The sequence below is a fragment of the Callionymus lyra genome, chromosome 3, assembly GCF_982586985.1.
Source record: "Callionymus lyra chromosome 3, fCalLyr1.hap1.1, whole genome shotgun sequence".
In the NCBI taxonomy this organism is placed as follows: domain Eukaryota; kingdom Metazoa; phylum Chordata; class Actinopteri; order Syngnathiformes; family Callionymidae; genus Callionymus; species Callionymus lyra.
Genome location: NC_141820.1, coordinates 37152149 through 37174351, shown reverse-complemented (window position 1 = coordinate 37174351; position 22203 = coordinate 37152149). Strand labels below are relative to the sequence as shown.

The following is a 22203-nucleotide window of genomic DNA, read 5'->3' as shown; positions in this document are numbered from 1 at the left end:
CACGCTGAACTTGTTCAGTTACAATGGGTCAGGCCTACAGGTGTCCATACCCACCTCTGTGTCTTGTTGTGCCTGTGTTTTTTTCTTTCAAACTACTACAACAGACCAGGGGCCTACCAAATAATTGTATGTGGCCTAAAAAAGTGATACGTTTAACACACCAAATCTCAGATGAGTTGTTGAGCACAGAGACGCTTGATGTTAGAATTAGCCTCTAATCATTATATAGGAGAATTTTATTGAATGTTTTTTTTTGTAACAGACTGGGCAACAAATTTGTACGTCAAATTTACAGGATTAGTTTGACACCCCTGAAGAAAGAAACAACCTCTAACGCCCTTCTTATCCCCTCCGCACAATAACCTTCACACTAAAACACCCACTGCACCAGTGTTCCCTCCCTGTCCGTCAAATAATGCCCACACGTCGCTGATATTCCTCAAGGACAAACCCCTGTTCAACATTGGTGAAGGATCTTTTATAAAACAGTCACAAAATATATTTATTATAAAAGAAAGCATTGCACGAAATATACTTTTAACATGCTAAGATGGAAATACGCATTAAGTACAACGTCCTTTTAACGTTTTCGAGTGAACTTGTACGATTCATCAATACTCGTGTGAATCGAGTGGATGAATTCCAAATATTCCCCCTCATTTGGCTGAAAATGTGTGGGTGAATTCGAAAAGACCCAAGTCCAGATTGAAGATAGGTCATGGTCCTGGAGCCCCTGAAGGTGAGAAGCACCAGCTTGTGACTCCTGGAGATTCATCAATGGCGGTGTCTCTGCTGCTGCAGGGGCGCGGCTGTGCAGAGGTCTACAGTGTCAGAAGTTGGCAGCCAGTAACCAGAGCCGTATCCTCGAATGAACCCTGCGTTTGGTGCAACAGGCTCTGCCAAGTTTTTTGAATTCCTGCCACATGTTAGACAGTAAACAACCGACTTGCAGAGACGGTGTCTTCTCCATGAAGGGGCCAAAGGTCCCAGGAACACACACTCTGGGTTTTTACACCATTGTCTAATTGATATTCACTCGCCGTGCAGGCGAGCTCATTGGCCGAGGAACTATGGCGAGATGTGACGTCACAGCGTTTGATTGTTTTTTTCCAAATCAAGAGATTCAAATTTTAGAAAATGTTGCATTATATGCGAATAAACAGGATTCTGGAGGCAGAGAAGCCAGTCAGGAAGTGGGTTTCCTTCACGTCGAGTGCACCTGGATGAGAATCCAGCTCTTTTGCTGAAGAAGCCGAAAGGAGGAAAAACTTGCCTCTGCCGAGTTTCTTTTGCGAGGAAGGGAGGGAAGGAGAGTCGAGCAGAGCAGGAGGAGGAGGAGGAATGGCGTCCAAAAAGAGAGGAAGTCTGTTTTTTTTTCCTTCGCCATTTGGGAATGGCTTGCTAACAGCTAAAGGGCATTACAGCATGTTTGGCTTAAGTTTAGGGAGAGAAGTTAAGGGCGGAAACTGGACTTTTGTGGATAAACTCGAGCGGTGATTGTGGAAGGTGTGAAGGTTCGTCTCATCACGTCATGAGCCTCATTGTTCGACTCGCCTCCACGTCCTCCATGTTGGCGGCGCACGTGGCGCGTGCACTGTGGTGAGTGCTGCGTGGACTTTACAGCCGCGCTCGCTGTCGCAATCAGGGTCGTGCTTATCTGTCTGTGATTGCAAGCAGACTTTTACGAGGCGCTAATAAGAAGTGGAAATGAAAAGTTCCTGCCATCGGGCTCCCCTCTCCCGCCGAACCACCTCCTCTTTGACGCCATGGCGGCGCGCGTGTTGCACTGATGACACCGCGTACAAGCACCCGCACAGTTTCATCATCAGCTGAGCTCTTTCTCGGCCACTCACAGCTCTACTCCCTCTCTCCTCCTCCTCGCTGCCTCTTTTTTCACCAGTCCCCCTTTCCTCCTCCTCCTCCTCCTCCTCCTCCTCCTCCTCCTCCTCTACGCCTGGGTCCTGGCCACATGCGAGAGGGTAGACTAGGACGCTACAGCTCTCCGGGAGAAAAAAAGGAAAAGAGGGGAAAAACGCTCTGCTGCTATTTCTACAGGCAGGACCTCCCCTTTCACTACTCTCTGCCAAAAGAGGGAGGGATATTTTACTACTCCCAGTCTCTGGGTTTTTAACCCTCTGCCTGCAAAATCTTGCAACAAGTGGCTCGTCTTGCTCTCTGGATCTCCTCCCAGACGGTCAGTCTTTGCTTCATATTGAACCTAATCTTGAGGTGTCGCTACAGAGAGCTTCTTCTTCATTCTTAATTCCACGACACTCGCCCCAGCTTGAACTCCTTTTCCTAAACCTTTTCTTAGCATTTTGTCCATTTAAAAAAGATTCCTAGTTTCCTCTCCTTCGGCTGGGTTCTGCGCCCCACCTACTCTCCCTCACCCTCTCTCTCAGGCGGTGGAAGGCGGAGTAGCGACAAGGATTTTTTCTGGGACAGGTGCCAATTCCAAACAAAAGGCACCAAAAGCTAGATAAGGTGGAAATGATTCCCCAAAAAGTCATGTATTTCAAGAAGTGATTTGTTGCAACTCCTCCTCGTTTTTTTTTTTTTTTTTTTTTTAAATGATCTTGATTTCTCTCTTGCCCACTCCCGTGAAGGCATTTGGTGAAGGAGGAGGCGGGTGGAGCTCGGGAGCGGGCAGTTGGTGGGGTGGAGCTAAGCTTCCTCTCCTCCCTGTCGAGTGGACCGCATTATTCATACGGCAGGGCCAGAGCTGTGATCTGACTGGCTGCCTGGCTTTAGCATTCAGCCGACATTCAGCGGCTCTGTTTGCTAACATTCCTCATTCAAAGCCAGACGGGAGGAACATGCGACTCCCTGGGAAACCCACATGGCCTCCCCCATTGTGGCGGGGCTTGACAGTCTGGCAGAGAGCGTAAGGCGAACCAGGGGAGATCAGGGAGCTGCTCGGGTCCCGGGGCTGGAGTAGAATCCAGACGATCGGGAAGGCTGGCACCTTTCTGGGACTCATGACTGAATCTGTTCTCCACAGAACGGATCGGCCGGAGAGGGATCCCGGCACAATGGACGGCGAAGATTTCTCAGGGTCAAGTGTGATTGGGTAAGTCCAGGAATGTGGGTGCAGAGAAGCAGACTTCTAAGCATCCTTTACTTTCGTGTTTTCAGGTGTGCTATTGTATTATTTTGAGAAGTATGCCTCCGATACTGAACTAGTTTCTTCTTACCTGAGAGGCGATTTCAGAAGATCTGGCGCTATAATGTCGGACCAAGGGCCAGATGAGGCCTGCTCTGCCAGGCCAAGCCCCACCACAGTGCTTGCTTAACCCTCGCTGGCTCATCTTGAGGCGGCTCCTGCCTTCCGTAATTGTAAATCTAACATTCGAGTGTCTTCCCTTTATCGTGGAAGACATTTAGGCGTTACTGGTTTGCAATAAAAAGCTCAGACGTGGTAACACGTGGCCTATCATCACTTCAACAAAGCTAGCAAAAACTGGTCGATTTGTGATTCTCCGAAAATACACTTTTATATCAAAAGCAGTCGTTTGCGCCTCGTCTTATGTGATCTCCAAAACGTGAAGTCAAAAGTTGGGGCGGCCACACCCCTCGTCACACTTTGTTGAATCCGTTTTTTTCTTCAATGATTTCAAAAGTGCCTGTCAATGTCTCTTGTTGCTTAACGCCCCAACAGATCACAGTGGAGTGACCAGTAGGCAGGAGTGGAGGCGGAGTGAGTCACCACTGAGAGTCATCCCACCTACAACACGATGCTGCTACTCGGCCTTGTAGCCAGAATGCTAACGTGGCACATTGCGCCCTGTATCTGCGGACGGTAAAACTCTGCCACTCTTTTAAAATTATTTATCGCATGAAAAGAAAACGGGTCGAAGAAGATTCGTATTGATTCGTTTCTTAATTCTATATTTTCGACAATTGAAATTATAAAAAAAGTTTGTTCGACTTTGTCCGAAAACTACGACCGTTGACGAAGAATCGTTTTTTTTACGTTTTGCATCCTCCCTACTTTTTTTTTTTTACTCAAAATATTGAAAAATAAATGTTGGTGACGAAGGTATAGCCGTTATTTAATTATTTATTTTTTTCAATTAAAAAAATTATTAATTTCTTTGACCTCCGAAATAGTAAGAACTTTATAAATAGCAACCAAAATTAAAATTAAAATATGAATGAGAAAATGTATTACCGCCATTAACAACAAAAGTAATACTTTACCAAAAAATATATATATATATATACATTATATGCATTTTTTGGCAAAGAATAATAATTTTAAAAATCTCAAAATCGGTCAAAGTATTTACCGTAATTCATCTTATCTGGGAATCTTATATATATACAAGTCTTGGCAAAAAAACTATTTTTATGGAGCAATTTCTACTTAAAGTCACATAGACAGGTCACAACATTTTAAATAGTATTTTAGCATAGGCAGCGAACTTAGGAAAACAGACTTTTCTTAAAGCGGAAATAGATGTTAAGCTAACGCTCCTTAATGACATAAATTACCTTTTGAAGTTTAGACTTCAATATCTTACAAAGTAAAAAACAGCCAAGCCTTTATCTTCATCGCAAATTTCTCGATAGTAAGAAAAATACATTTCAATATCTAATTTGCTTTTTAAAAAATGTGTAGTCCTTTACAGCGCAACAGTTGACAATTGGTTGGCTTAGTTAGCATGACACATGCTTTTAAATCTTGGTCACTAGTCGAGTAGTCAGAATTATTTTCAACTCGAAGTTTTTTACTCTGAATGCGATGATTACTTTTAAATTAGACACTTTTGGACATCAAGCATGATAAAGTGAAGTCATGTGCTATATATTTATTATATATATTTATTTTTTATTTTTATACGGTAGCGCATTATATAACAGAGCTTCATGGGAATGATCAGACTACACTTCAACTTGGGCCAGACACACACACACAATCAGCCACCCAGACACATTTGACGCTGTGTACCCCACAATGAACCCCGGCTCCTAAGATGAATGGGGTTCCCACGCCTCTCCCAAGGAGTGCAGGGCTCAGTCTCCTTCACCAACCATTCACCCTCACACAAACTCACACACACGCACACTAACATACACAATAGGTGATCTGCACATGACACAAACAGGTGTCTGCAGACGTGAAAATACACACTGAAACTGCGTTTTGTATTAATAACTTTAATTTTTGGAAGTAAGTGGTTCAATTGCATCAATTGAAAAAAAAAGGTTTTTAAAGCAGCAAACGTTTATTTGTGTTTTCGACCGCATTACACACTCTCACACAAACCTTTACTTTGTGTTTGTAATGTGAACACAGTAAAAAAAAACACAATCTTATAAATGAGAAATTATCATAGTTTTGTCTCATACACACACACACACACACACACACACACACACACACACACACACACACACACACACACACATCCTTGTGTGTGTGTGTGTTCTTTTTAATATTGAAAATTAAACGCAGGAAATATATATTTAAAATAATTTGTGATTTTCATTTATATTTGTGCGCATTTGTTTGTATGAGCTTTAGAACACCGTGTGAATTGACACATTCACAACTACAAATGGTGTAACTCTTCATTTTACTGCGATCAATTTCTAAATTATTTTTTCCTTCTGGCAACGTTTGTTGTTTGTGCTCACACACGCAACCTATTTAAAATGAATGCTGTAAAATGTTTTTTATTTTATTTTTTTATTTTTATTTATTTATTTTGTCACTTAAAAAAAACACATTTATTCTTCGTTTTTATCGTCACACATTTAAGTACATTTAACATGAACTATATATAATTAACATTATGACTACATCTCAGTCATATATAAAATTATATTCACTAGCGATAGTTTACTATTCTTCTGTGTGTGTGTATGTGTGCGTGTGATGCGTGTGTGTGTATTTGCAAGTGTGTGTGTTTGTGCCTGTCTGCATGTATGTGTGTGTGTTTGTGTGTGTTTGACTCTGTTTGGTTTGAAATGTATTAACCATTTCATGAATAATGTTTGGTATTTATTAAGTTTGTCTAATTAAATGCTCAAAGTTAATTTTTAATTTAAAATGAAAGACATTTGGTTTATATTTAAAATATTTGATTGTTCATCCATCTTAAACTCTTCTGATTTTAGGTCATTCAATTATTATTATCATTTTATTTGTGTACAGTGTGTATGCATATGTTTTATTTTGTTTTACATGTGCCTTATTTTGTAAGGTATATGTGGTTTTTTTAACATTGTGTTTAAATTACTGTCTTGTGGAATCTGTGTGTGTGTATTTTCTATTATTGTGTTATCAAGCTGGAAATGTGTGTATATAACAGTGTATTGCTTTCTTTAGATTAAAATACATGCATATGTGACTTTTTTGGGGAAAAGAAATGTGAAAATGAACATATAAATAAGTGTGTATTTAGATTTTTGTGAAAGTGTGCATGTACATCAAACCCTCATATTTGTTTCCTCTTCTCAGGTTCAGAAGGTTGAGTTTCCATGGCGACAGATTCAAGCAAGGTCAGTTTTCAGACGTTTTACATTTTTTTATTTCAGATTTTTGTTTTGTCTTTGATCTATTTTCGTCTGCGGCTCAGTTAGTTGACCTGGAGTTGCTTTTTTTTTTGCTTCACTCATAAACACAATGTCTAAAGACATACACACACGTAAATCGAAATCATATTAAGGTTCAAATCCGAATTGAGGTCAGAGCGGACACGACGACAGACAACTTAGAACTGCACAAAGACTTCATTGTCACAAGACTTACCCGTCCACATGCTCCTGCTCACGCAGGACACCTGTTGGCAGGCTGGTGTAACTTCACCTGACCGTTCTTCATTCGCCTCTGACTGCCGCGGGGATTCAGGGTTGGTAGATAAGAATATAACCCAGGAAAGAAAAAAAGGAATACAGTAGCTACTTTTCGGGAAACTAAAAAGAGGATGAATAAAAGTAAAGCACAACAGGACATCGTTGAAGAAAGTTTTAATTGATGTACATTATATTCAAATATAAAACCTTAACAGAAAATACTGTGATTCTTTATGGTCAGTAGGGTCTCTTAACTGCAATATTTATCAACTATTTTCTCTGCATCATTGGCTCTCATGCTTTTGTATATTTTTCCCGTTTACATCTTAACTCGTTTGTTCATCTTCTGCTAATGGCTTTAACAGGTTTTTTTTTTTAGTTTTTATTTCAGTTCAAAATGCTTTTAAACGACAGACACAGTTATAAAATGAGTATTGTAATACTTTGTGAAATTGATTTGTGCTTTCTAATTAATGCACTTTCCCAATATTATTTATAATAATATATATATACACATACATAGATCCATACATCCTCACAATATTCAAGTCATAACCCGAGTCATTAGAGTCACTCAACCACTCGATGTAGTTTGATTCTTTGTCATAGTCTTCGTCTCACTGTTTCAAAACTTTTTCAAAAATGTTTTGCTCATCAGGTGGCTCGTCACCATGGAAAAAGCGATTTTCACTTCAGGACTTCACTGTCCTTTGGGGTGAGGTAGTAGGTTGTATAGTTTTAGGGTCATTCCCAAACTGTCAGATGACTATACAACTTACTGTCTTTCCTGAAGAGACTGTAGACTCAGCGTTCCAACCAAAGAGGAAGAACTACCCTGGATCTTGTTCTCATGTAGAGGATTTATCATCTCTTGCTCAACGTCTTTCAGGATATTGTTCTTCTCATGTTAGCTTATTCATTGCTCTTTTATTTTGGATTATTTCATAACTCTTTTTACTTATATTTTTTAACATTTTTTATCATTATCAATGATACCTGAAATATTGTTTTTAACTATTACAAAATAATTATTTTTGCTTTATTTTGTATTTGTGTTTAGACTTTTAAAACAAAGTCCTTTTTTTCACTGTCGGATCTGATGTTCGTACGGGGTGAGGTAGTAGGTTGTGTGGTTTCAGGGTTGTGATTTTGCCCCGTCAGGAGTTAACTATACAACCTACTGCCTTCCCTGGAGGGCAGCAAAACCTCACTGCAGCTAAAGACTTCAGCTAGACCAGTACAAGAACACAAGACTCTGGTAAGACAACTGTAGGAACCACCACATGTCACCTCAATAAAGTATTACACCATGTGACTTTTTTTTGTTTTTATTCATGCAGTCAACTTTTAGTCCACAATATTATTCTTTTTGTTACTTTAAGTCGTGAATCTCAGAGCAATAATAATAATAATTGTGACCTTGACTCGTCAAACATGTAGCATTCGTCTACTGGAGAATCTAATTGGGTTGAGTTCATCAGGAAAAGGCCCTGTACCTTCCCTCAGCTCTACTCTCTGTCCAATTGCTTTTGTGTGACAACAAATCAGAAATTTGATGGAAGTGTTTGATGAAGGCGGAAAACACAGAGATAATGAAAATAAATAGCGCCTCAAAGAATGAAAATATCACAATAATGCCTATATTCATGAATTGACAACTGCTTTATCTCGCGGGGAGACTGGAGCCTATCCCAGGGTCCTGGTGAGAGGCAGGGGACACCCTGGACAGGATGCCAGTCTGTTGCAGGGCACACAAAGACAGACACTCACTCACACATGCACTCATACCTATGGAAAAATCCCCAAATATAATATTTATAATTTCTGTTAAAGACATTTTGGATAATATACTTCTTATTTTGGCTGTTGAAATATTTTGGCACCTGATATACATCCAGTCTACCCATATGAAATGAAGTAAGTAATAGTTAGTTAGTAAATTATAACTTAAATGACTTAGTAAGTTATTTGTAAAGCGCCTTTCTAGACCAGGGTCACAAAGCGCTTGAACAATCAAAAGCAAAACATATATAATATTATATATATATAACATTTTATATATTTTATTTAGATATATACATATACATACATATATACAGTATATAAATATATATATATACATATACAGTATGTATATAGAAAGCAAGTAAGCCTTTTAAAGATGTCTTTGAAAACTACAGCTAAACAGTTCAGCACTCTCTCCTCATATCCTCGGTATTTCTCAGTATTTTTCGTATAATGGCAATAAAAATAATTATTTCGATGAACCTTTCCACAGATCATGAGGCTGCAATTTAGAATTTCTAAATATGTTGTTACTTTAGTAACTAGTAATTATTAACTTAAAAGGCTACATTAAAGTCTACATTTAAAGATAAGTTAACCCTTTCATATAAAGACAACTTACAATGTAATTGAAATATACATTAGAATATTATACTTTATTATAGTTTTAAAAAAAGTATTTGTTTTCTGACATAATTATGAGACACATTTCGAATTAAAACCAATTAGAATGAAACGTTATAATAAGAATTTCAAATCTAAGTACATTCTTTAGATATTGAAAAATATGTTTTCACAAATCGACGTCCAATTTTATTAAAAAATAAATAAAGCGAGGAAAGCTGCAGGTATGTTGGGTAGGTGGAGCACTGACGCCCCCTTCAGGTGGTTGTATTTACAACCCGGGGAATTATTTTCAACTTGGTTTCGTCAACTAGTCTTAAATTGTGCTTATGGAACGTGCGCTTATCAGAGAGCATGTGATTTAAAGAAGCGAATGTTTTCTGGAATTGAATAAGTCTTTGTTAATTGTCTCTAACTAAGTATGTATAATTTGGCACGAGAGAGAAAAATATATTTTTTATTTAGTTTTTTCCATCAGGTTTTCACTTCCTCCACTGTATCCAATCTTTGGCATCTTCCCTCAACACAAGTCTTAATACCAACAATATAAACCGCATCTATCCCGGAATAATGAACACTAGTTCCTTAGCTTATGTATTCGCCAGCAGAGGGCGCCGGTGTTTCACTTCTTGGAGAAACCGAGTAGTTAAATATTTCAGTTGTGCTGTATGATGGTTGCATGTCTTGATACAGTCTGCAATACTCGGTACTTACATCTAATATGTCACATTTAGTCCATTATTAATAATCGCCTTTCATAGCGTTTTTTTGCTGACATTTCTTGCATGTGTAGCTGGTTGCTAGCTAACAAAAACTACTAGCGCTCAAATGTGTGGCGCGCCTGCGCGATTTACTCTTCTTTGATTGGCTAACGTCTCCGGGTGTGTCAGAGGGTGTGGCCTGGCACGAACGTGTTGTCGTCACGTCCGGTCGAGTGGTGTTTGACAGCGAGGACGCTCTGAGTGTTGAGCTGGTCTCCGAGGGCAGCTCTCGAACTCTGGTCATGAACCTTCCTGCACACTCACAGGTGAGACTTCTTCTAAGTTTCTATTTAAAGGATTACATTTAATCTAGGCGAGGAAAACAACTTTAATCGGCCAACATAACTAGCTACCAGCAGAAAGTTAAGTTTCTTCATAAGTTTGTTTTTCTAAACAGAACAGCATCACTATCAAACTACACGTGTAGATTGAGTATAATATTCTTTTGTGGTAAAGTTTTCTCTCAGTTATGCGAGCTATGTGTAGTCCTTGGATGCTTTTTATCGGCTTGACCTACAACTGCTTTACCAACTTTCTCTCTTAGTATATATTGTGAATTCATCATTATCAGTGGATCTATTAAAGAAGATCTGGAACATTGCAAACTCCAAAATAAGTCTCATTAATTAAAGGACCAGGGTTTCCAGATATCTCATTGAATTTAGCTTGTGTGTTGTTTTATTGGTTGGATTTTTGAAATAGAGTTGCTATAGTAACACAGTGGCAGGTGAGAGGGACATAGGAACTGGACAAGCTTTCTGTAACAAAAGTGTATTTTTGCCAAAAGACATTCAACCATTTTACTTGTGGAGGGTAAGTAAAGGTGTACTCCGCTTGTCCTCAAAATCTTTTGTTAACTAACCCAAGAGTCATTAACTTTTTTTAATTATTTACTCCACTTGTAAATATCAGTGTTATCAATTTTAGATCAGCACACAATGGTCCTGAGGATTGCATCACTCAACTTAAAGCTGGCATAAGAAGCCTAATGTTACGTGAAGATAACTTTTCATAAAATGTCATTAAGAAAAACATTTACACCAAAATATCAAAAATGTTTACATTTTATTCAAATACCTGATAGTTTTCCTCTTGTGCACAACCTTTCCTTTTTTTTCTGGGCCATGGGGCCAACGACTGAACACAATCAAAAATCAACATATCTTCACACGTAAAAGTAGTAACTTCTAGAACAGTCAAAAATGTTGTCTTATTACCATGTTTCAGTAATGCCTGTGCGATATGACCTAAAATGATTGTCTAGTTACGTGTTAAGGGAATCAGCAATTGTGTATCTCTAGGACTCTTTTGAATCCTGCAGTGAGCAACATGTTGTACTGCGACCTTTAAATGCCACAGCTACAACTGTAGCACAAATTTGGCAAAAAAAATAAACGAGTGCCATTTCCTTCTGCTATTTTCTTTAGGGAAGTTGGGGAAAAAAGCATGGAAGCAGAATGACTTGGAATAAGAAGAGTACAGGTAGTGGAAGATGTTCAAAATAAAGAAGTTGATTTTGTTCTAAATAGATATACTGTAGAGATGTTTACATTGTCTGACTCCATTCTAAAGACACAAGGGTCTAATGTGTGTGTTTACTTGAGCGTTGTCTGACACACCTCCGAGCTTTCCCCCAGAGAACTAAGCACAGTTACATCTGGCTGGAGTTAAAGTTCCACGGGAAGTCCAGGACATTGTGCACACAACGTTAGGAAGCAACTGCTGCAGTGCTGGGGAGGATTCTGACGCCCTGAAGACGCATTCATGTTCTTAAGTCAACACGTGCAGACATGTCCATGATTTAGCAACATATATACTTTTACACAAGTTACAATTTAGGTCAACAAATCACAGTAGTAGTACTTATCGTACTAATCATCAATTTGGGCACCTGCTTTATCAATTGTTGGATCAATATTAAAATTCCCATTAGCATTGATTCAATTATATATATAAATGATACAATTTTTTGTCAGTAATACTTTTAGGAGAAAATGTGAAATTCCTCACTTACTGATCCAGACAAAGGAGAGAAGAACAAAACTGTTTTGGGATCTGACACGTTGCAATTATCTTCTCTGGGAGTTATTTTCAGAAGCCATCAGGATAAATTTGACAGGAAAGATCCTGATTGATGCAGAAAATGTTTGCAGACTCAGTAAAAGTAGGTAGTTTTAGGCCTGTTTTGTGTAGGAAATTCACATGTCATGATTAAATATAAGTTATTAGTTATTGGAGCTTTTTTCTACTGTTTTTTACTGTTGTTAGTAAGTAGTAGTAAGGCACTCGACTATTGAATATTGAATTGGCAGTTTAAATCAAATTGAATTAAATGTAGATATTGGAGCATCCTTGTTCTCTTCAAATACTGGTGATCAATCCATTAGTAACTCCTGTGACACAAGAGAAAACATGGAAAGTGCTGTTTTTGTCAGTACAATGTCATAGCTATTGATGCAAGAACTTTATGTTTTTGTGTGGTTTGTGGTTTGGCAAACTCCCATGCACCCTCACTGATCCTGCTAAAAGAATATAGCTGATCCATGGTTGAACGACCCAGGCGAGAACCACATTGTTCTCCCAAACCTGAGCATTGACAATCTGGCTTGCAATATTACAGAGCTGTGTCGGCCATGGTAGTCTAAGAATATCCAAAGCCTTGAGAAACTCGGCGGGCCGATCTCATTGTCACTGCCAGAAGCGTTTTAGTCACCTCTGCAACCTCTGCCCTAGAGATGGTGAAGCCCATGTCAGAGTGCCCGGACCCTGCTTCTTCCTAGGAAGGACAATTTGTGGGATTGAGGATGTCTTTGAAATATTCCTTCCACCAATCAACAATGTCCAGAGACTAGGGACGGGGCTGCCTCAACATTTGAGGCACAGTACATTGGTCCATTCGGACTCACCAGGACATGGTTGACCTCTCCCGTAGGCAGTTGTTGAAGTTCCATCTGACAGAAGCAGATGTTTCCATCAGACCTTTACAACACGTTTATGTCTGCCAGGTCTGACTGACATCCTCCCCTACCATCTGAGCCAACTCACCACCAGGTGGTGATCTATGAATCATGCCCCCTGGTCTCACTGTCGTTTCTAACATGGCCGTTGGAGTCTCAAAAGGGGCACTTTCCAGCCCCAATTCAAAGCAGTCCAAATAGAGTGGAGACTCTGAGCTGCTGTTTGGACGAACACAGGAACAAAAAGCAGGATCAATTTCCACACCTGAGGCAAAGTATTGCTCCCCAAGCTCAGTGTCTTTTTCTCCGTAGATACTCCAGAGAGGAATAAAGTCCAACCCCTCTCTTGAATACTGGTTCCAGAGCCAACACTTTATGTGTAGAGGAGCCTGACTATTTCCAGCCGGAATCTCTCTGTCGTGGACAACAGCTCCAGCTCCTCCCCTGTCAAAGAGGTTACATTCCAGTTCCCTACAGCAAGCTTCTGCAGCGAATCGGATCGCCAAGATTTAGGCTGCTGCCCCGCTCACAGCACACCTGACCTCTTTGATCCTTCGAGCAATAATGAGACCATGGTGGCGGATCCCCCAATATCTTTACAGACTGTATCTTGCCTGGCCAGATCCAGGCATGGGGGTTGGGTCTTGATGGAAAGGAAAACTGGGTTCTACCTTTTTTTCACCATCATAATGGGTTCTTCAGCTACTTTTTGTCTGATTCCTCCCTCCGCACCTGTTTGCCTTGGCACACCTTACTAGTCCCATTATGCGAACAATATCTTTACTTAAACACCAAGGTGTCTAACATGCTAAAACTGTAGTTTTTTTTTAGCATATTTCAAATGCTAGCATCGCCATAGTTGATATTCTGGTTATATGATCATATGACATGCTAGCGTTGAATGTGTTTTAAGAGCTAAAATATGAAATATAAATGTTGTTTGTTGCTAATAAAGTGGCATTAAAAGTACAATTCTTCAATGTCTTATTTATACTTTCTGATTTGCACTTTAGCTGTTTTTAAAGTGGTTCCTTTCTTGTGGTTCCAGGTCGGTGAGTGAGGGGGGGAGCATGATGGCTGGGGTTCTCTGCTGCCCACCGTCACCTCTTGGGGACTCTCTGCTGGAGAGTCCTCTATGTGGAGATCTGATGGAAGACCTTGGAGACATCTCTCAGTCCATCGAGGAAGAGGCACTTGGGTTTGATTTCCCAGAGTATCATACTCCTGAGCCAGGTTCAGAGGAGTCTGTGTCTGTGGGTGAGTAGTACAAACAACAAGGACGACAACAAATGCTCATTTCCTAGGGTTCCTATAGTTTGTTGTAGAGATGAAAGTAAGTTTTTTTAAAAGCCTAAAATTGTATCTGGAGACACTATCAGTGATGACGCCACATAGAACTGGTTAGGCATTAGTCAAATTAGCGGTTTCTTAAAACAAGTTGCCATCAATTGAGCACTATCGTATTCAGACCAGCAACTTTCTACCGAGGTTATTGTATGAATGTCTGTGTTCCAATAGTTAAATTACCAATGTTGCAGATAGAATGGAAGCTAAACATTAAACTCCAGTCTTCAAGTCTTCAGTGCTGAGATGTGAACCCAGTAGTTGCTAATTGTCACACAAACATAATGTACCATTTAATATAGACTGAAAATGGTAAAGAAATACAAGTTAAACAGCAATGACACATGTTTAATCTGAGTTTAATTGTGTGAATTCAGGTTTGCAGTGTTCATGCTAGCACAATAGAAATGTATTCTGTAAATGATTGCCATAAATGTGGCTAACTGTTGTAGCAACAATAGTTCACATGGATTTGAGCAGCAGTACCGACATGTTTGCATGCTCTGCTCCTTGTGTACAGTCAGGGTTGGGGGTCACATGTCAATGACTGACAGGGCTTACAGTCAATCTGTAGGACACAAGTGTTCTGTGTGATATTGGGTGAAAAATGTACTGTTGCCGTATGTAGACAGTGCAAGTGTTTCTTGTTCACCGGAGCCTGGCTGTACAGATCAAACTCTTCTTAACACTGACTGTCAATAAGCAAGATGAATGAAATCTATTGACGTCTGATATCCTTCATGACTTAAGTGTCTATCAAGTAAAAGCTCTCAAGCGTCAACTGTAGCAACAAACCAATCCTGATCTGTTTCTGCTTCAGGCACATTGACTCCAGCCTCCAGTCCCTCTCCAGGGCTGTGCCCGACTGCTACAGGGTCCGAGGGCGATGTGAGCTCCCTCAGCCTCGACTGCCGAGTGTGTTCTGATAAAGCATCTGGTTTCCACTACGGCGTGCACGCCTGTGAGGGTTGTAAGGTGGGTGAATGTGTGTGCTACACACCAGCAACCATCTGCAGCCTGTAGAGTCTTAGACCAGCAGGATAGTGGAAGGTTTGGGTGACTCACAGCAGGTCATGTGAGGTTGGACTCAGTGGCCTTGCTTGAGGAGTCACCTTTCCCCTAGTTGGCTCTCTGCCAGACACACACGCACGCACGCACGCACGCACACACACACATGCACACATTAACACTCTTCTGCAAGAATGCACAAGGTCACGACACACAGGCTTTTATTTTCAGAAAAACTTCAAGAAGAGATGTTTGTGTATGTGAGCAAGAATAGGTGTTGTGTTAGTGGACTGTGTGTAGTAAGACACATGTCTATGTCTGGTATCAGATGAATGTGTGTTTTTTCTTGTAGGTATTTGTGCGTCAGCCTTTTGTTGCAATAGGATGTTGCTATGTGTTTTCAGTGTTTCCCCGATGCATGCAAGTTTTGTGTGTGTGCGTTAGTGTTTCATTTTGTTTTGTTCTATTCTTGTGTGTGTGTGTGTGTGTGTGCGTGTCTGTGTGTTGGCATCCCAGGGTGTCTAAACTTAGCCCACTCAATTGTGGTCACGTGACTGCTGCCTCTTGTTATCATGGATCCTTGATTGTTTGAATCTGGGGTTCACTGTGTGAGCTTTTAATTGAGGTCATTAGTGTCAAACCCACATTCTCTCTCGCTCACCTGTCCTCAGGCATCTGACAGCAGTAGCACCCAAGAAAATTTCGATGTTCATGATATGAACCGTTTCATTTATTTTATTTAAAAACATTAGTTTCATGTCTATATACAATCCAATTCTACAAAATGATAGATATATAGATTGTACAAAATAATTGTACAATCTAATAGCACGAGGCATGAATGAGTCCCTCAGTCTATTAGTGTTACATCTGGGAAGGAGCATTCGTGCACTCCAACTGCTTCTCTGCTCACAGATGACAGTGTTCAGAGGATGACTGTCGTCATCCATGGTTGCAAATAAGAAAAAAAGGATATTTATAAAAATTAAAGTTAATGTCAAAAATATTAAAAAAAAAAAAAAACATCCGTCTGGCTGGGAAATTAATTAGAATAGAAAAAAAAAGTGGAAAATTAAATGAGTAAGACGACGGGTTGAAGCATTGTGTGTTCTCTATGAAGAAGTATTATCTGATGGAAATTGAGGAAACATTGAATCGACTTCATATACAAGTAGCCACAGTAAATAAACTGAAGCAAATTCAGGCTTAGTGATGATTTCGACTTCTGGAGAATCGGTGTCTTTCATTCTCTTGACAGTCTTCTGAATGAAACTCTCTTTGCTTATTTGAGCAGAATTCTGCCTGAAGCTAATGCAGGGCCTCATTGCTTCTCACACTCAGACATGCTGCAACTCGAACCTGGAACAGTCAGGTCTTGTTCTTCCCTTTCTTTATATGCTGACTCAATAAAAATAAGAAGAGACAGTTACAACATCATAGCTAGAGTCTTTCTCCTGTGTGGTGAAGTTAGCAGCTGTTCGATGCACAATAAGGTTCATATTTTTCACTTGGATATAACGACTGTTTTGATCTGTGATGCAGCCTGACCACTGAGTCAGGGGTCAATCGCATACATACTGTACAGACACGCACACAGATGAGTCCAGAATGTTGCGAGCAGGTTTCTGTGAGAATAATCTGGAGGAAAAAGGATGATGAAGAACAAGAATATATTTTAGTTTGTGTTTTATTCAGCACAAACAAAGAGATGATGTTGCAGACGATTCCTGATCCAATGTCTCTCATGCAGGGATTCTTCAGGAGGACGATCCGTCTGAAACTGGAGTATGACCGCTGCGAACAAAGCTGCAAGATCCAGAAGAAGAACAGGAACAAGTGCCAGTACTGCCGCTTCCACAAGTGCCTGTCGGTGGGAATGTCGCACAACGGTGAGCAGTACAGCAACACCAGCTCTGTTAAATGTGTTTTGTGGCGTCTTTACCTGAGTTAGCGGGCGGGGGGGTGGCAGAAGACGTACCAAGCCTCTTTATGTCCTTGTTAAGTTTTTGCAGCTGCACATCAGCTGCCAGAGGGTTCAGTTTGGTCTGCCTACACTGGAGGCCAGATGACGGAGAGGAGATGTACAAACATGTAAATGACGTGCTTTGTTGTTCGTTACTCCTCTTAACAAATCCCTGAAGACTAATTCAAGTTGTTTTTAAGGGGTCTTAAGTTTTACTCACAATCGTGACCTTCTGGCTAGGAAGCATTGGCACAAACCAGTGAGAAAATCTGACTCTTATTCAGTTCAATTCATTCAATTTTATTTAACGTGTCATAACAAAGTTATCTCAAGACAATTTACAGTTGAAGTAAGACTATAGTGGAGAAAGAAAAACAGATCCCAGCAATTCAACAATGAGCTTAACACTGTGCAGTGAGCTATGGCGAGGAAAAACTTCCTTTTAGAAGGCAGAAACCTTGAACAGAACCAGACTCATTGTTGACGGCCTCCCACTGTGACCGGCTGGGAGGAAGGATGGGGGTAGACAGATGGACGGAGAGAAGAGTAAGGGAGGATACAGTGAAAGAAAAGAGGAGAGAAAAGTTCATGGAGGTGCTGGAGAGAACTCTGGATCTGATGACGTGGTGGAGATCCTGGATGAGCAGCAGCTCTGGAGGTGGAGCCCTGGGGCTCCGGGAGAGAAATAAAAAGTGTGGGTTTAAACTGCACAGTAGATGAATGTAATGCAGAAAAGAAGGATATACAGAGCTCGGTGTCTAAAACTCTTCCAGCATTCTAAGCCTATAGCAGCTAAGATAAACAAAGATTTAATTATAGGCTTTATTGAAAAGTAAGGTTTTAAGATTTTTTTTAAACATAGAGAGGGTGTCTGCCCTCCGGACTGAAGCCGGTAGTTGGTTCCACAGCACAGGGGCTTGAAAACTGAAGGCCCTGGATCCAAATCTACATTTAGAGATTTGTGGTATAACTAATAGATCTGATTTTAAGGATTGTTAGGTCCTAGAGGGTTGATAAGTTTGGATTAGATATTTAATGTATGTTAGTGCTAGACCATGTACAGCTTTATAGGTTAAGAGAAGGACAAGTCCCTGTCAAAGCAGACACACAGATTCCTTACAGTGGTTCTAGTAGCAGGAGCAAGTCCATTATGTAAATCTAGATCATTAGTTAATGATTTTCTGAGATGTTGTGGGCCAACTAGTAGAACCTCAGTTTTGGTGGAGTTCAATGGAAGGGAGTTTTTGGTCATCCAAGACTTGATATCTGTATTACAGGACTTTAATTGTGTAAGCTGATTTATTTCATCTGGCTTCAATGACAGGTAGGGCTGAGTGTCATCAGCATAACAGCGAAAGTAAGGGGAATACTTAAACACTTAAAGTAGCCATGTGGGAATACGATCCAGAAGACATGTTGTGGATTTTGAGGAGGAAACAATCCGGAACAATCATCATTGGCCATATTGGGCAGGGGTCCAGAGAACACTACGGACTCTGACATTGTTTGTGCATATGTACACACCGACTGAACGTTAATCTTGGTGACCTCTGACCGGAGTAATCGGATGTGCTGTTGACATGAAAAAATATCTTACTGTATTTATGTTTAGCTTTAGCCAGCAACTTTAAATTTGATTCAATGTCGCCCGCTTTGGCCCCAGGAGTACAGACTACTGTCGCTGGCTTTGCTAGTTTAACGTTTCGATGTATCAAATAGCCTATAAACAGAGCAGATTCCTCAGTCACTTGTCGAGTGGGGAAAATGTGTGTTCGAAACCCTAAGGGGTTGGTGATGCTTCGTGTTCTTTGGCTTGGAACTATTCTTGCCACAAACGGTCACCCACCGTCCCTGGTTGCTGCTCGTGAATTGCTGGAGGAGAGCTACCTGTTAAGTTATGTGGCTGCACAGCTAACTGAGACTGGCTAGCTAGCGGCATTGCTTCGATAGTGCACAACAGGCTCTCTAGTTCAATGAGCTTCACCTCCAATCTAGCAAACAGGCTACACTTTAAACAACTGCCGTTATCACTAAAGGAGGTCGAATTCGACTCCGGAGGATGTTGATCCAAAAATAAATGTAGATGTTCAAAGATTCTCCAGTAATAAGGTAAAACAAAAAAAATGAGAAACAATTGTCCAGCTCCGACGGAGAGAGACGCTGCAAGACGCTGCACGGTGGTGAGTTCACTTGGATGCTGAAGGCAGTTGTTCTGTGCCGCAGCGATCCGGTTTGGCCGCATGCCTCAGGCGGAGAAGCTGAAGCTGAAGGCCACATGCAGGACAGTGGAGAGGAATGAGGAGGATAATCCACTACTGTCGGACCACAAGAACCTGGTGCGCCACATCCAGCAGGCTTACATGAAGAACTTCAGCATGAACAAGGCCAAAGCTCGGCGCATCCTCACAGGCAAGACCAGCAAGCAGGTAAAGACTCATCAAGGGCGGAGAGTCAGAGAAAAGCGTCCACATTTTCTGTGTGTCCAGCAGCCCTTTATCATCCATGACATGGAGACCTTCTCGCTGGCCGAGCGGACACTCGCCGCTCACATGGTCGGTGGCAACCTAAAGTTGTATGAAGTGTCAGCAGCGAAGGAGAAAGTCCCGTCTCTCTGCGTGGAGCTGCAGCAGCACGAAGCTGAAACTCGACTCTTCCACTGCTGCCAGAGCACATCTGTGGAGACGGTCACCGAGCTGACAGAGTTCGCCAAAGCAGTCCCGGGTTTCCAGAGCCTGGACCTGAACGATCAGGTGGGATCAATGTGTGTGTTGTGATCTAGTTTGAGGAGTAACGTTGAGCTGCCGTTCAGGTGACGCTGCTGAAATACGGAGTGTACGAGGCGCTCTTCACGCTGCTGGCCTCCTGCATGAACAAGGACGGACTCCTGGTGGCCCGAGGAGGCGGCTTCATCACCCGAGAGTTTCTCAAGAGCCGACGCAGGCCTTTCAGTGACATGATGGAGCCCAAGTTCCAGTTCGCCACTCGCTTCAACTCGCTGGAGCTGGACGACAGTGACTTGTCTCTGTTCGTGGCTGTCATCATCTGTTGTGGAGGTCAGTGAGGTCATCTGCTTGAAACGGAAATGTTCGGTTAGGTTTTGAGCCAAATTTTTGTCCTACATCTGATCATATGTTCCACTTTGATTAAACTTTTGTGAGAATTTAATATTATTTTTAAGTTATTATTATGTTCTGTTGTCGGTATTATGTACTCTTTCACATATCAATATCTTTCGTTTTTTTTTCTCTATTAAACATTGACTTCCTTACATTTTTAATTGCAAATCTTTTTTTAAATTGATTTTGTTATTTGTCATTTCTATTTCAAATATATGATTCCATTTGTAGATATATCTAGCTAAAATATTGTTTGAATAAACATTAAAGTAAATATAACGTATTTTAAAAATAATATTTTTTCAATTGTACTATAATTGTACCAAGATGTATGACTTATTATCATAACCGTTTAAGCTGCAAAAATGTATTCTTTTTATTCATTTATAAGATTATTTAATTGGTTTGAAGGTGATGTATTTTACAATATGAGTTTATGTGTATAAAATAATCGACTTTGGAATATTTTTTCTGTCCCCTTCAGACCGCCCAGGCTTGGTGGATGCTCCTCTGGTGGAACGTCTGCAGGAGGACATTGTTCAGGCTCTGCGGCTCCACCTGCTGGCAAACCACCCTGACAACACCTTCCTCTTCCCACGGCTGCTGCAGAAACTAGCTGACCTGCGAGAGCTGGTCACCGAGCACGCTCAGTTGGTGCACGACATCAAGATAACTGAGGAAACGTCGCTGCACCCGCTGCTGCAGGAGATTTACAGAGATATGTATTGACCCTGCAGTCGGCAGTTCTTTCATATACCTCCAATAGTCTCATAGCCGGGACAACGGGTCACTTCCTCCTGTTGCAAGGAGGGTCACGAACACCTGTTGACGGCACAACAACATGGACTCTGGTACTAACAATGCAGTTGTGAGAGGACGTAAACATTCTACCAGGGAAGTTCAATGACTCAGAGAAGTGATGCCTGCAGACGCTTCCGTCCCACGTATGGTAGCAGTGTGACCCGTTTCTGATTGGTTACCTAGCAATGATCCATTTGTCCAGACCAGACAGTCTATGAGTAATGATTGAAGTGAGAGGAGCCACCAGGACTTCCTCTGCTCACTTACAACATGAGCCAGAGATGAGGCCCAGGATGAAAGTTAGTTCAAAATGATTATCAGTGCAGCTTATGGTTCACGTTTCCTAACAAAGAAGGGTCCAGTTAGAGACTGTTACATGAAAAGAAATCTTGCTGGCCGCCCTTAACTTACTTTCCAAGCAGAACTTTTTTGTGATTCCAAGATGTATAATGAGCCAGTTACACTGTGACCTGCCATGATGGTTACTGAATCGTCTTCCGGAAATGTTGTTGTAAATTAAAAAGTTCTGTTTGTGATCGAGATGAGACCAGTTTACTGACTGAAGCACCGTGACCTACAACTGTGACACATTCAGTCTAAAGTGTTTCTCTTAGTGTGACTTCTGTAAGACATGCAGACAACACAGATGTCACCAGATTACCCCAGTTCAGCAATGCCTGCAGGAAGATACCCTATTTGTGTAGAAGGTATAACTAGTTAATGTGAAAATAAATTGTATTTTCATACTCTCCGTGGCTCATACAGATGTGTTACAAACGGGTCAAATTATAATGTGGGTAATCTGAACAAAAGTAAAGTTGTTGTAAATTGTTTTTTTTCCAGTTCACACCTCCAGTGAAGCCTGAACACACAATGCTTCTGTTCAACATGTGGATGTTGTGGTTTCCCTCAGTTCACAACTCTTTGTTGTGTCGAACAAGACAAGTGTTGTTACAATTATAATCCCAAAGAGAAGTGGATTAAAACAATTATTTTGCAGAGGAACAAAGGGGGGAGGGGGAGGGGTGTAAATATAAAAAAAT

The 22203-nt window shown here is 40.9% G+C and overlaps 1 protein-coding gene across 7 annotated transcripts; it reads left to right on the top strand.

Annotated features, from left to right (window-relative positions):
• Positions 1-266: 266 nt before the first annotated feature.
• Positions 267-21911, top strand: pparaa (peroxisome proliferator-activated receptor alpha a). Of its 7 annotated transcripts, none has more exons than XM_087787810.1 (10): positions 267-3070; positions 3659-3799; positions 6467-6507; positions 7460-8059; positions 13977-14185; positions 15093-15247; positions 17031-17169; positions 19467-19669; positions 19733-19993; positions 20053-20304. In XM_087787810.1, exons 5-10 carry the CDS (start codon positions 13999-14001, stop codon positions 20302-20304), a joined length of 1197 nt encoding a protein of 398 aa, XP_087643936.1. In that variant the 5' UTR covers positions 267-3070; positions 3659-3799; positions 6467-6507; positions 7460-8059; positions 13977-13998. The 7 variants fall into 7 exon arrangements, with proteins under 7 accessions (XP_087643936.1, XP_087643930.1, XP_087643935.1 ...); XM_087787804.1 differs by adding an exon at positions 20844-21911 and having other exon boundaries at positions 2218-3070; positions 19467-19993; positions 20053-20296; XM_087787809.1 differs by lacking the exon at positions 267-3070 and adding an exon at positions 20844-21911 and having other exon boundaries at positions 3409-3799; positions 20053-20296.
• Positions 21912-22203: the final 292 nt, after the last annotated feature.